This window comes from Cupressus sempervirens, chromosome 11 (genome assembly GCF_028749045.1).
Source record: "Cupressus sempervirens isolate cs-2001-9-10 chromosome 11, ASM2874904v1, whole genome shotgun sequence".
NCBI classification, from domain to species: Eukaryota; Viridiplantae; Streptophyta; class Pinopsida; order Cupressales; family Cupressaceae; genus Cupressus; species Cupressus sempervirens.
Genome location: NC_143128.1, coordinates 830,101,127 through 830,116,121, shown reverse-complemented (window position 1 = coordinate 830,116,121; position 14,995 = coordinate 830,101,127). Strand labels below are relative to the sequence as shown.

General features: G+C 37.5%; 1 protein-coding gene across 5 annotated transcripts; it reads left to right on the top strand.

The window, feature by feature from the left end:
• The first annotated feature begins 2,245 nt into the window (after nucleotides 1–2,245).
• LOC149532134 (PHD finger-like protein) lies at nucleotides 2,246–12,735 on the top strand. Of its 5 annotated transcripts, none has more exons than XR_016359127.1 (3): nucleotides 2,246–4,928; nucleotides 11,127–11,652; nucleotides 11,781–12,015. XR_016359127.1 is itself a non-coding variant. In XM_089811243.1 (2 exons), the coding sequence occupies exon 1, from the start codon at nucleotides 2,574–2,576 to the stop codon at nucleotides 4,917–4,919; it is 2,346 nt and encodes a 781-aa protein (XP_089667369.1). In that variant the 5' UTR covers nucleotides 2,246–2,573; the 3' UTR covers nucleotides 4,920–4,928; nucleotides 12,483–12,735. The 5 variants fall into 5 exon arrangements, 2 of the variants coding, with proteins under 2 accessions (XP_089667369.1, XP_089667370.1); XR_016359128.1 differs by having other exon boundaries at nucleotides 11,091–11,652; XR_016359129.1 differs by having other exon boundaries at nucleotides 11,086–11,652.
• The last annotated feature ends 2,260 nt before the right edge of the window (nucleotides 12,736–14,995 follow it).

Here is a 14,995-nt window from a genome sequence, read left to right as displayed (position 1 = left end):
GGTTGTATGGGGAGAGAACTTGATGGTCATACATGGAAGGAATTGGATGAAGAACTGAACTTGGAGTGCATAGTCATTAATGATGTTGAGCCCTAGTGCAGATGGAAGTAATAATATAAACAAGACATTCATCACTCACACAAATAAATGCCAATCACACAGATAATTGCTAATTCCAATAATTCACAATCAAGTTAAGAAATGTATATTCTTAGACAAAGATGACACTCCAAATGTGCCAAATCCAAAGCATAGTAATCCAAAGATGGAATAGGACGAGGGTTGAATCCCATCAAAACCAAAATAACCAAGTAGGGAAGATCTTCCACTTTTGAAATACGAAAAAATTAGAACTCCAACAAGAATTCACAATACAAAGAAATAATCCAAATCACATACTAAAAATTTCCTACATGCCGCACATAAATACCCGTTCGAAGAAAACTCCCAAAGGTTTACAAAAGAATGCCGACACAACAAATACCTATGGATAATTAATAAAATTTGGGCCCATTTATTAAATAATTAAAGGTCCAAATGATATTATTTAAATATTGGGATAGTTAATTATTTAAGTATTCTATTAAAATTGGGGACATTCCACTAGTGCAACATATCTATCCTTCATTATTAAAGAAAAATCTTTTAATCTCGGGGCAAACAAATATCAATGAACCATAATCATGTATGCCAAACTAAGCGTAGAGCTGGTTATAGGATCAACTGACTCAACCCAAGCTTTTTCATGATACCAATTGAAGCATCCACCTTGAGATAATAAGAACCTGAACAACCAAGTCAAGTAGAATTTAAATCAGCCATAAATACTATACTGGAAGTCTTGGTGGCAGAGAGGACAATAACCACATTGTAGTCCCACCAAGTCACATGCTTTTCCCCAAAGATTCACAAATCACATCGAAGTTGCTCGATTGCCTCCACCCAACTATACTAACCATTACGATGCAACAAACCACATTAACAATCTGTCTTCACTCCACAACTAACTAGATGATAACATACGTCCATACTACCAATTTTGCCAATTTACTAGCTAAGTCATTATCCTCTCAAGGTATGAGATATCTGGTAGTCACAAAACTTAGTAATTGATTACCAAATAGGTGTAAACAATTTTTGGAATTTTCAATAGAGGATGACTTTTTGTCAGAATGCATTTATCGTCACGAGATAATCTCCATCTAGATGTAATTTGCTTGCTTTAAATCCACGTCTACACTTTAACCCCAAATAAGCCACTCAAACATCGCAATTGTCACAATCCCAAGGATTCAAATATCTCAATACCTTACTTGTATTATCTCTAGCCAAACATCCTCCAAGATTCAAATATATCACTCAATACCTTAGCTGTATTATCTCTAGCTAGACATCCTCCAAGACTCTTAATTCCCTTTTAAGACTCCATCAAAATTAACTTTTATATATTTCAACTCAAATGCAATCTACCTCACTTCCACCTCACTCCTTATCCTGATGTGAAATAAGGTTGGAACAAAGTGCCAAAGCGTTGCATTTCATAAATTCCCCCACCCCTTCTTCCCTAGTTTCCTCATTTGCATGAACCATCTCAAATGACAATATATAAAATTAAACACAAGTCAAAAACTCTCTTCTTATATCACATACTACCTCCATAAAAAATGCTTAATATTTTTTTTGATGAATAGTTGTTGATTCCGGCTTCCGTCCAGTGAACTCACGAAATGATTTTGTATCCCCAACTTTTTTTTGTGAATTGTAACTAGTATATTATCTAGAAAATGACTATTCATTAAAATAAATAAATAGATAACCCTCAAAATTTTAAAAAAAGGGTGGATAGGGAGGGTCAAAAATGCCATATTTGAGACCTCACTATCCCTAGTTTTATTCAAAGATGATTAGGGCAATGCAACACCCGTGGAGAAGGGAGGCGACGTGGCGTAACCTCATTGTCAACACGATAAACATTCCCGGGGCAGCAGTGGGACCCACCGTAGGTGCGTATTTTAATGGAGTACGGTCCGGATGACGTCATCCGGTGAATTGGGGATAGACATTCCAAATTAAACGCAGACCCCCTGAGGTGGGGTGTCGTCCGACGTGGCAAAATCACACAGCCGCTCCCGAGCCGCCGCGTGGCAGATGGATCATTAGGGCGTGGACTTTTACTGGCTGCCATGGCAGTTGGTGAAATGTAATTTCTATATTTTTAATTTGATTTTACCATTTAGCTGGCGGTAAAATTGGAGGAGCAGGGATGATGACACATTTTTCACAGAAGGCTTGGTTGGTTTAGAAACAAAAACGAGAAATTGGTGTGGAGATTTTTGAGAAGTGCAGATGACGAAGAGGGAGCCGTTGTGCGTGGCTGATCGGACGAGTCGGCTATACGTTCAGATTTTCAGGCATGCGTTGGTGAATTCTTCTGCCAGGGCTCAGTTTTTTTGGGTTTGAAAATGGTCGCGTAGTGTGGAAGAGAGTTCATTTTTGTTTTGTTTTGTTTTTGGTTTTTGAGGGTTTTGAGAGTTTGAGATGGTTTTGTGAGGAATTGCGCGTGGATTTGTGGAATGGAAACCAGCCGATCGGACGGCGGGGCGTCTCTGCCTCCTCGCAAGAGGTTGCTGGCAGGGTTGAAGCAGAACGGGTGGTTTTGCTCTGCTGATGAGAAGGCGGTTTCCAGGAAAGATGAAAGCCGGGAATGTAAGGGTTACGATTGCTGTGCGAGCTGCGGCGGCAAGGACGAGGATTATGCCAAAGTGAAGATTGGCGCGAGGTTTGTTTCATTCTGCACTTCGTGTAATGCTCTGCTGAATTCTGGTACGATTTGTTGTTATTGTTACGGGAAGATTATGAATGATAAGGATTTATCTGTTGCTCTTTGCTGCTGCAAGTGCCAGCATCGCGTGCACTGCGACTGCATTAGTAAGCATGACTCTTCTGGCAGCGTTTGCTATGATCCTAAGTACTTTGTATGCGGGGATTGTGCACAATTTAAGATGCCTTTGAATGTGGTTGCTAATGGTTGCAAGGTTGATGCCCCCGGGCTAGGGTTAGGGTTAGAGTTGGATGTCCGGGACGAGGAAGGGTCGGAGTTTGAGGGACGGGAGAATGGAGGTTTAGGGTTAGGGTTTGGTGTCTGTGATAGCGTAGAATTAGGGTTAGGGTTTGATGCCCATGTTGAGGGAGAATTAGGGTTAGGTTCAGGGTTAGCTGTTTCCTGCAATTCGAATGCCGGGGGCTGCGCCTCTGGTGGAGAAAGCGTTGTATTTTCTGTAGATAAAAATCCAGGGTCATTTGTACATAAATCTTTAGGTTTGAAAACGTCGATGGCAAATTGCAAGCCTCCCGAGGCTTGTAGCACTACAGAATCGAAAATTCTAGATGGTGAAGATGGTTTGAGGGAGAGAATTGCTAACAATAAATTGAGAAAGAGTGATTTGTTGTCCAAATCGTCTCTGGAGCTTGAGGAGCTTGTGGCAGAGGCCAAGGCTACCGTGTTGAGGACAGCAGAGGCTGTGGCTGTGGCCAAAGATACAGCATTTAGAAAAGCGACAGAGGCTGTGAAGGCAGCTGCCCTGGCGAAGGAGGCCTTGAATATAGCTGCTCTTGTTGCCCGGGAGCAGAGGGAGATCAAAGCAGCCGTTGGAAGTAAACATTCTTCAAAGCAGGGTATAAATAAATCTGTAAATATAGAAAACAAAATAGAGGAAAATGAAGTGAAGGAAGGAGTGGGAACATTCTCGAGAACAATGTCTGTTGTTGATGACGAAGAGCTGGCTCGGCGACTTCATCGTGCAATCAATAGTTCTCCCAGGATTTCTCGAAATACAGTCTCCTTGGGCGAGAGGGGCACGGGAAAGCTCAGAGAGTCTGATTCTTCTGGGGCAAATTCTCACCGATTGGTGCTGCCGAGGCAGCAGCACACTCGGTTGAGAATTCCATCCTTAAAGAAACAGCAACAGACGCTACAGAGTAAGTCTGAGAGTGTCAACTGGGGGAAGCTTGCCAACAAAAGAGAGCTTGGAAGTCAAAGTGCTTGTGGTAAGTTTGTTGGCAGTCCCATCAATAAACTTTTGCAAACATTAGATCACTCAGAGACAGAATCATCAGTGGGTCTTCTTGCTCTGAATCAGGATCCTTCGGTTCATAAGCCAACTGAAGCTAATATGAGGCATTTAAATAATTGTGCAGTGACAGAAGTTCCTTTTTCTGACTATGACGAAAAGGCTTCGGATGCAAGTAGGGTTTTGAAAGAACTTGCTGTCTGTAATTATAGTAGCACTTTTGTGAAAGATGAAAATGGTCAGCCTCTGCAACCAGAAGTGGGTAATTTGGAGAAGCTGGCAGAGACAGTTGCCGTGGTCATTGAAGAAGAGAATTATCGATGCGAAGAGGATAGGGTAGACAAGTGTATAAAGGAAGAAGCAGCGAGCTGCTCCAATAAACCTATGGAGCCTGTTGGTGGACAACAGAGTCCAGAACCTGGAGAGGCAAGTAGTCAGACACATGCAGGAGTAAAAAGGAAACGACCATCCCTTGATCTTCTTAAAACTAATGAATGTAGAATAAGATCATCTAAGAGTAGCAGGACATCTGTCCAAGTCGGAAACTGCCATGGTGGAGTTGTGGTGGATACTAAAGGTTCTCCTATTTCTGATGACAACACAATAAGATTGCATGGAAGACGATCACATTCAAGAAGCAAGTCAGAGAGGAGAACAAAGTCCATATCAGGTGATTTTCCTCAAGAAAGTCAGGGCTCTGCTCGTGCGGTACCAGCTTGGCCTCAGGATAAATTGAAGCCATCCCAAAGCTATGCAGGAAGTGTGAATTTAGCTCCTCTCCGGTCTACTCCTCAAATGCATCTGCAATCATCTGCCTTTGCAAGTGGACTCTCACGGAAAAATGCTTAGCCAGTGCAGGTAATTAAGGAAATTCAAATTACCAATTGTTCTGATTCAAAATATGCACAATATTAATTTGAGATTGATTGCTTTTGATTAAGGCCTTTCCAGTTTTTTTTGAAGCATAGTTTAAGCTGATCATATTGTATCCTTTTGTTTTCTGTTATTTTAAGCCTGCTTGGCAAATACTTGATTTGTACGCTGAGGTTGCAAATACATATTTTAACTGCCTGTGTAGAACTGAGGAATTTTGATGTGATTGCATATGTCTTAGGACATTGTGTTTACATTGGAACCTACTCACTGTATAGAATGCTAAGATCTTGATTTATTTGTATAAATATTAGAACATTGAGTTTTACTTTGGAACCTACTGCCAGAATAGCAAATCAAATGGTTGATTTGTATATATAAATTTAAGATTTCATGATATCGCATTTGGTTGTGTTTCCTGTACAGAAGCAATCTACTCTTTTACTTCTCTTATCAATACACAAAAAGAAAGCCAAATCATAAAGGAAATAAGCAGAAAGAAAAAGAAAAGAAAATGCCAACTTGAATTTGTTTTTTGCAAAAAACAACATTCTGGGAGAAGTGATATTATACTAGATAGTATGAACCAAAAAGTTGAGCTTGTGCAAAATAAGTTAGGTTGTATTCAAAAGGCTGTAGATGGTCAAACATTTAAAGAAAATGATCTATTGGTGAATTTACAAGAGAAAATCAGCAAACCACAAGGAATATTCTTGGCATGAGAATCTGCTCTTTTAGGTTTGGTTTTCCCCTGGCGATTAGAAACACAAACTTTAGCTTATAACATCCACACTGAGAATTCGATTGTCAAAAATATTAATAATGATCCATTAGGGAAGATGCATCTGTCTACATCTTGGGTCTAGACTGTATATTGATTTATTAGGGAAGATACATTGATCATTGTCATTAGTTGAACTCTAAATTTAATGTAAGCCTTTTTTCATAATGTTTTATTCTTTCTTGTCCATCCATTTTAAATTATAATTTATACTTAATTTTTAAAGGATATTAATGATCACCTGTTTTTACTTTATTTGTTATCTGACAACCACCGATTTACATAATGCAAACTGATAGTCTCAAAGGTTTATATTATGTAGTCTTGATATTAGGTTATTGTTATCGTATTTGTTATGTGAAGATCTTTTAGCTTGGCATTAAGTGATTGAGTATATTAAGATACAATAGATTTTACTCTGGCTAGGGTTCTTCAATTCTATGGAATTGTGCAGTTGCGTAATTCTTGACAGTGGGTTTTCATTTGGTTAGGATTGGTGCAAGGTTACAGATTTGTTGGGCATAAATAAGTCAGCATTTGAGTTCCAAAAATGATCTGATCTGTGGGAAGAATCCTTACATCTCTAATTTATTGAGAAATGGACTTAAAACTGCTACTACAAATCTAAATCAAATGCCCAGGGACATCGTTCTGCAGAGAGGAAATGAGCAGTTTTAGCAACTAAGTGTGTGGTACTACAATCACTGGAAGCTGCAATGTTTTCTAGAATGAAAAAAGTTTACATAAGCTTTATGATGTCATATCAACTGGCTTAATGTATAATATCTCTAGTAAAATAGGCTATGTTCTTCACCAAGCTGTACATCTGATATATGAATGAAAACAAAATGATCTTAATACCCCGAGGAAGTAGTTTTACATTCACTTTAGTGGTCATGTTCTCTTTTTTGCTGACTTGTGTAGTCTTAGAGAATTAAATTGTTTGTAACAGTCACAGTGCATCAAAATTGTTTAACTTGGTAAGTACAGTGAATGTGATTAATGGCGGTTACTTGTGGTTCACAACATCACATGCATCATTGCCTTCATTTATTAACTCGAGTGAATTTAAATAGGTAGGCTATTTGAGAGGAAACATGAGCTTCCATCTTGTTTTTAAATGGGGGGATTCACGTACATATTCACAAGGCATTTGAGTATGACATACAGTTTTGAACTAAAAGATGTATGGTGTGCTGAAAAATGAACAAATAAAAAAATAATATTATAAAAACTACAAAATGCAACTATTGTAGAAGGAAGTGCATTAATATAAAAACAGAAGAAGTATTATATACAGTAATTAAGAAATCATTCTAACCGAGAGAGAATCTTGTTGGATGTTTAAAACATGAGACATGCATCAAGGAATCTTGAATTTCTGCCATGAAGTGGAGAGGACATTGAAGAAAACATGGTTTGGGATATATGTAAGATTGAAAATATTGTTAAAAAGCCTATCATTGTTTTGAACAAGGAAAGTATTGGGGGGTTCACAGATGTTAGGGATGACAATGCACTTGGGTTTTTTTCTGGATGCATACAAGACACAGATATAAAAAAATGACTTCAATACTGATCCAATTTGAGGATAATTACTGCCAATCAGTAATTGTAAAAACTAAATTCGCATCAGGCTATTGCATGTTGGATTTGTCAATAGTGTGGATATTCCACAACTTGTTTTATCAATCCGAATTTCTTACATTCCAATCACCATTGAGTGATATAGTTTCTGCTTATTTGTGCAAACATGCATAGAACACAGGCCTGTTATAGGTTCAAACATTCACGAGGAAGACTATAACAGCAATTCAAGAGCATAAACAAGAATCGAAATAGAACGAAGCACAGCCTTTGAATCAAAACACAATGTGGGAAGAAACCTCATAAGAGTTAGATTTTATGTCTACAAGCTGCCAATTCTCTTCTTATTAGAGGATTTTTGACTTCTTGAGGTTTTTCTGGACTCACTACATATTCAAATGTATGTGTAAACACTCATACAGACATTGATAGCTCTCTATAATCTTTTTTCAATTACACTGCAATGTATAAATGATCACTTGATAGATGCAACCAATTACAATTACATTCCCTTCTCAATTACATACATTGGGTGTTATAACCCAAGAGTTGCAAGAGATATTTCAAGGAAAGCGCAACTGCATTCTATGAGAGAATATTGGGATTGGAAGATATTAGAGAATAACAATGCGGTTAGATTTGTTGGATACATTTGAAACAGAGATATAAAAAATTGACTTCAATAATGGTCCAATTTGAGGATAATTACTGCTGATTAATGATTGTAAATTTGAATGTACATCAGCCTATTGTATGTATGATTTGTAAACAGTGTCGATATTCCATGTCTAGGCTTATGAATCTGAAACTCATACACTCCAAATACAACATGACTGATACAGCTGCTCCTCGTCATGCAAAACATGCATATAACAAGCCTGTTTTAGGTGCAAACTTCCATGAGAAAGATTATAGCAGTGGGTCAAGAGCATGAAAAAGTATGAAAATGAAGAAAACCTAATTTGAGAAGAAACCCCCCAGAAGGGTGAGAGATCATCTCTGCAAGCTGCTAAATTGATTAAAGAGATTTTTTAACTTCTTGAAGTCTTTCTGGACTTGCTACACAATCAAATGATTGTTTAAACACTCATAACATGCAATGGACTTGGGAGATGATTACCCCTCAAGGCCCCTGTGCATGATATATTTGAGTTTGGGGAAGAAAAATTCCCCTACCATTCAAAGGGATGCAATCATTTTACATGCACTAAGGTTAGAAGCCTCATTTGTTATCTTCTGGCTCCAAGGATCACTTGTCCTCCTAGCACCCTTTTAAACACTTCATGTGTTCCTTGGTTCACTTATGCATGGCCTTTTTCGAAACATGAGCTTTTCAGCTTCAGTTGTTCATTCTGACAGTGAACTGAATTCCTCTAGCTTGATCTAAGGTAAATCTGCATCAACAATTATAAATTGCTAGTGGACAAATACAATGTCAGTTAACCTGTGAAATGCCAATCTGTTGCGTTACTTTTTCAGCATGTGTACAAGTTCCTGTACTTATTCTTACAATTCCAAGTGTTGCATTGCTGGCTTAGAACACACATCAAATTTCTTGCATTGTCTCAAACAAATAAAATTCATTTAAGATTTATTTTTCTATTATTTAATTGTGAGATATGTGTGCGTGCGATTGTTCTATGGGGACCCTTTCTGGAAGATGAAAAACACAACATACATAGACAACCAAAATGACAAAAAGTCTTTATAACCAAAAAAAGATACTTCATGTTGCCATCAAGTCTGAGTTGCTAAATACATGTGAGGCCATAAACAAGAAAATCCATATCCAAGCCAAATCCACTAGGACTTGCTGCGCCATCCCCCCAAATTGCCTTTGAAACCTTACTTTTCCAGGAAAAAGACTTCTACCCTGCATTACCACGCACATATTTTAAAGGGAAAAAGGCTATTTTGACAATAGATAGCTAAGCTAGCCTATTTCTTAACAAAGCCTTCAAAATAGATTTCAGATCAATCTTTTGCTGAAGAATATGCAAATGAGCATGCTCTCCAAGAATATCATTCTCCAGATTTTATCCCAACAAAATAAGGATAAGGATAACGTTTTTCAAGACTTCTACCCTGCATTACCATGCACATATTTTAAAGGGAAAAAGGTTATTTTGACAATAGATAGCTAAGCTAGCCTATTTCTTAACAAAGCCTTCACAATAGATTTCAGATCAATTTTTTGCTGAAGAATATGCAAATGAGCATGCTCTCCAAGAATATCATTCTCCAGATTTTATCCCAACAAAATAAGGTCTTAGTGAGGAAGGATTGTGCAAATATTCAATTAATGAAACATAGAAGTTGGCACTCTGACCTTCATTGTGTGAAGACAGTTCTCAGTGATTGAGGCTTTAGCACAAACAACTCCTGAATTTGCAAACCCTTCCTCTTTGTACACCTCCTTAACAAAAGGCAAGTTGCAAGCTCCTGGATCCTGGATACTATTGTCCTGTAGAAACACTGATCTGACATAACTATAGCATAGGGGAAATCTCTATGCAAGGCCCACATTTCATGATTCTCTTTATAGATGAACACAACTTCTGAATACATCCACAGCAAAACAATCCACTGCATAAACACAGATAACCCAGCTAAATACAAGAAAGCTTGCTGTACAAAATGCACAGGAAAGCCTGTATATGCTATGCAAAGAAGCAAACCATGAAGCTGCGGGCTGTAAGGCACACATGGTAAGAGTTCAAATCATCTCCCATTAATCTCGTCCCTCCAAACCATGGAGCTATGGGCTGCAAGGCACACTTACGTACTGTTAATACATAGTTTGATTGTAACCCTATTATACTTGATTTTCCCTTGCAAAAGGGCCTTACTAACTAACTGCAAAACGGTAGCTGTTACTTACTACTGATTGGCTTTGTATTAATCTGAAAAAGGAGGCACTGAATCAACAAGAGAAAACATAGATTTGGTGATACCATGTAATTAGAAATAACCTTACTTTGGGCTGCAAGATTCATCCTTTTGCTTACCAAGGTCACGTGATGAGCCAAAAACTAAATATTGTATTTTAGCCCTTGCTACATAGAATTGTTCTTGAAGTGGGGAAAGCTTCTTGGGCTTGTTGAGATCTGCCACCTCAATCATTGAGTAATATGCATGTGAGCCACATCCATTCAGAAGGAACTGTTGGATGGCTGCCAATGATCTGATTATGGCTTCTATTTGAGCTTCAATGATCCTCACCATTTGAATAGAGACCAAACCTTGAAATAATGGAATAGAGACTAAACCTCGAAATAATTAACTGATGCAGGGTAAAGAAGAAAGCTTGGTGGTGTTGGCTTTATCCATAGCTTTTGATAGGCCCATTTTGAACCTCTTCCAATGCAAAAATGATTGAGGGCTTTAGCCAATTCCTCATCTAGAAAGCACTGGAAGATTCATGTCAATCAAAATGTGCTTGAGTTTCCTGTCATCATGCTCAACAATTTCAGTTATTTCTTTCAGTTAATTTCTTTGTAAGTGACATGGTTACATCAGAGAATAGCATTTTCCTTTTTTAAAGATGTAGTAATCCCAGCTTCAGTAATACTTGCCTTTGCATGGAATGGTAAAATGCTGTAATTTGACCTGCTTATATGTTCCTCAAGGTTTCTTGAGATAGATATTAAGATTATCCGATCCCTGATAAGTGTAGACATATCCTATGCACTGATGTTTTTTAATAAAATCTTCCGTATGATAATTTTCTGGATCATTGAAATAGATTATCTAACTTGCAAACTATTTTCCCAGTTCAGGATTACTCATGCTGCGTGTTGCCCTTGAACTTTCAGATTACAATGATAAAGTGTCTTGCGGCTTGGTACATTCTGAGAATTCGTGTAATGCCTAAGAATTTCAGAGGTTTTAGATTCTATGTGTTCTAAGATTAAGCGCTTTTTGCCGCCCTGTAAATGATTCAGAAGGATCCTCAAGTGATCTGTTTTTTGTGCCAATAAATTTGAACAAGAATACCTCATACAGGCTATTTCGAGTGGCATGCTGCAAATTTCTTATGAAATAGGTATCAATTATTATTCAGTGTTTGCAGTCTACCATGAACAGAGTTTATCATTTATCCTTGTTCTGCAAAGTCTTAGAAGTTTTTGAAGCCAATAGCTGTATTCATCTGGCAAATTTGGCTTCCTTCTTGTGTAATATGGAGTAATCACCATCTTTGGTATGCATGTACATATCTCCTTTCTTTTTCTTCATGTTTATGATGGCCTAAGATGGTTCCAGGCCTACCCAACATTTTTTGCTGTTTTCCTTAACAGCATTTTCAAAGTGTTGTTAAATCATATGTATATTCACTGTCAGGTACGTCTTTTCTTCAAACTATTCTATGCTTCTTTCTTGATTTTGCACCTGCTGAGGGATTTCCATTTACTGCAGTGAGTTGATGTTAACAGGACAAATTGTCTTTTGTGGTATCTTTGTTGACATAGGGAGTTATTCTAGTGCATTGAGTTGTACAATTGATTCAGGTGCTGCCGCTCTACTTGATGGGAGAAATTCCATTTTTACGATGCTGTTAATTGTATCCTAGACCACTCGATTGGTTAAATCTAAATAATAAGCACAATGGGAAGTAGATCCTGATGAAATTGCAGTTGCCAAGATTATATGTATAAATCTCATTTTCATTCAATACAAATAATGAAGGAATTTCTTAGTTTGGTATTTATGTATCAACCCTTCCACAATTTTGGCCTAACCCTGTTTTGTTGTTAATGGTTGAGTTGATACCACTAATACAATGAGTGGCATTTTGTTGGGTTTGTTTTGGCAGAAAGGATTTCATAGGAATGTGATGTATACAGTGACTCTTTCACGATTTCTTTGGGCTACAAGTTAATTTTATGTTATCATAGTTTTTACAACGTTTCATCCAATTTTTTTTTCATGATGCTCTAATTCAAGATCTTTTTCTACCCATGCTTATATGTTCTAGTATGATGTTTTTAATAACACTATTTTGCTAGCCATAAAAACATGCAAGTCAATTGCAGATTGATTTTATCGTAATTGTACATCTTCATAGATGAGAAATGATCTCAATTAAAATGGCAAGCTTGTTTATTCCACCTAGGAAGCAAAAGACCATATTCCTTAACTATTTTCCACGTTTTTTTTTGTTGGTTTGATAGGCATGAGATTGGTATGAATAAATCTTCATGGATTTGAGGCATGGGGTCAAAATTGAAAGAGGTGATCACATCTTAAAATCGGTGCAATGTTGTCTACAAAGAGGATGAACAAAGCCAATAGTAACCTGGTAAATCCTAGAGGAAGACACTTCATAGGAATGGGATGCTTTTTCCAAGGTATTGATTTCAAAGTAAGATTTGAGATCCCATAGTTCAATATAATTAAGATTTTTTAGACAATTTTCAGTTAAAATATGCCTCCTATGTAAGGTCAATAAGATTTGAGATCCCATAGTTCAATATAATTAAGATTTTTTAGACAATTTTCAGTTAAAATATGCCTCCTATGTAAGGTCAATCTTTGAGCCATGTATAATTAAGTGAAAAATCTTTTTTGATGGTAGTTCCAAGGCAATCCAAGGTGTTTGGATACATAATAATCATCAATTATCATATTTACCCTCTTGATATAATAAGAGGAATAATACAAATCCTTTTTTAATTTTTAAAAATTCTAATGAATGAATTTTAAACTTTTGCCCTTTTTGAATGGGATGTCCCAACCTTACTCTTTAAGATTTTGCGCATGTTCTTGCACCAATCTTTCACATTTTGTCATCATCACAATCTCACACACTCACTAATAATTATTTGCACTTGCACTAAAAGAAGGTGCAATGGTTACAGTGATAGTAAGATTTATGTCACACACACTCATTGATAATTAGTAGCATTTGCACTAAAAGGAGGTGTATTGGTTATAGTGATAGTAAGATTTATGTTAAAGGAATTTAATAATTTGGAAACAATATAGTAAGATTTATGTCAAAGGAATTTAATAATTTGGAAACAATATAGTAAGATTTATGTCAAAGGAATTTATTAATTTGGAAACAAATTAAATTCTCGTAACAAGTGATAACATGGTGATTAAAATGGCTACTCCTCTTTCTTGCTTGCTGCTCTCACTGTCACCAGGGCCAAGAATGGCTATTGGGGTTGTGTCCATTCGACTTGTTTCTTTTGGTAGTAGATTGGGGGTTAGGTTTTCTGCATTTGCTGTTGGCGGCAATGTTGCTTCTTTTGTGGTTGTGGCAGTTTTCGAAGTTGATGTACATGAATTGGGGGTTCCATCTGTGGATCATCTTGTTTTTGCCTCGGTTATGACTGTTGTCTCAGTGAGCAAGCCTATTCGGTTGGAGTTGGACGATGATTTAGCTAAAGAAATTGCTCAAAAGATTGAGGACTTCTTTGAGAGGGCTATTATTTTTCAGATTTCGAGGCTTTTGGCCTTTCCGTTAGGCTCCTCATGCTTGGATATCTAAGCATTGGGACCCATTGATTTCTGAATCAGTCTAGATTTACCTTGTGGCAAGGGGTTTTTTCATAGTAAATTTTGATGCTATTGATGACAAGAGGGCTATTTTGTGTAGTCACTTCAGTTGGGAAGGGCGTTACCCTTTGTTGGCCAAACCCTGGCACGAGGGTTTCGACCTTGCATTTGAATCTTTTTTCTCATATGCCTGTTTGGATCAAGCACCTGAATCTTCACCTTCACCTATGGTTGGATTCAGTTCTTGAAGTTGTGGGAGATGCCATTGGTGACTTCCAAATGGTGGATTCTAAATCTTCTGATATTCTGCATACTACTTACGCTCGCATCCTTGTGGTGGTTGATACTTCAAAGGGCCTCCTTGAGAAGATCAAACTTGAGATCCCTAATGGTTTTTTGATTTTGCCTCTAGACTATGAAGGAATTCCTTTTTGGTGTAGGGCCTGCTTCGGGGCTAGACATATTGTTGCGAGCTGTCCTGCGAAATTGAGGAAATCAAAGAAAAAACCTTCTTGGTGGTATGGGGCTTAGGTTCAACATTACTCTGTCCTTAAGGGCTCTACTCCTATGGATTCCCCCATGTCTGTGACTGTTGATGGTGTTGGTAGCCTTGCCTTGTTTGACTAAGCTATTGATTTGTTGTTGGATGTGGCTGTCGCAGTTTCCTCTCACTTTGTGGGACGAGTTCCAGTGGGCAATTTATTTGGTGAGGTTTTGCTTGTTTCTTCGATTGGGTCAGATGTTGATGCGTTGGTTTGGGAGAAGGAGGCTTCTCTGGCGGAGAAAGGTTGGACAAAGGTTAAAGGGAAAAAACACAAACATTCCTAATAGTCTTTTGATCGACTTTTTAGATCTCACTCTTTTGGGATTAAAAGGGTCTTAAATGGTTTTATTGAGTCTCATTTGGTGGAAGAAGTCTGTGAGGTCACTTTGGTCACCTTATTTTGGATGGTGAGCTGTTTCACCTTTGGTCTGTTGTATCTTTTGCTCGGGTTTCATTGAAAATATTTTGATTTGTAAAGAGTTTCAAGCACCCTTCAAAACTTGTTTTCCTTAATAAAAGAAAACAAAATTCTCGTTATTTTTTTACGTTGATTGCAATGTTAATTATTAGTCTAATTGAACAAACTTGGTTAGGTGTTAGGATAAGGTGACTCAACCTTACCTTGATTTATTGTTT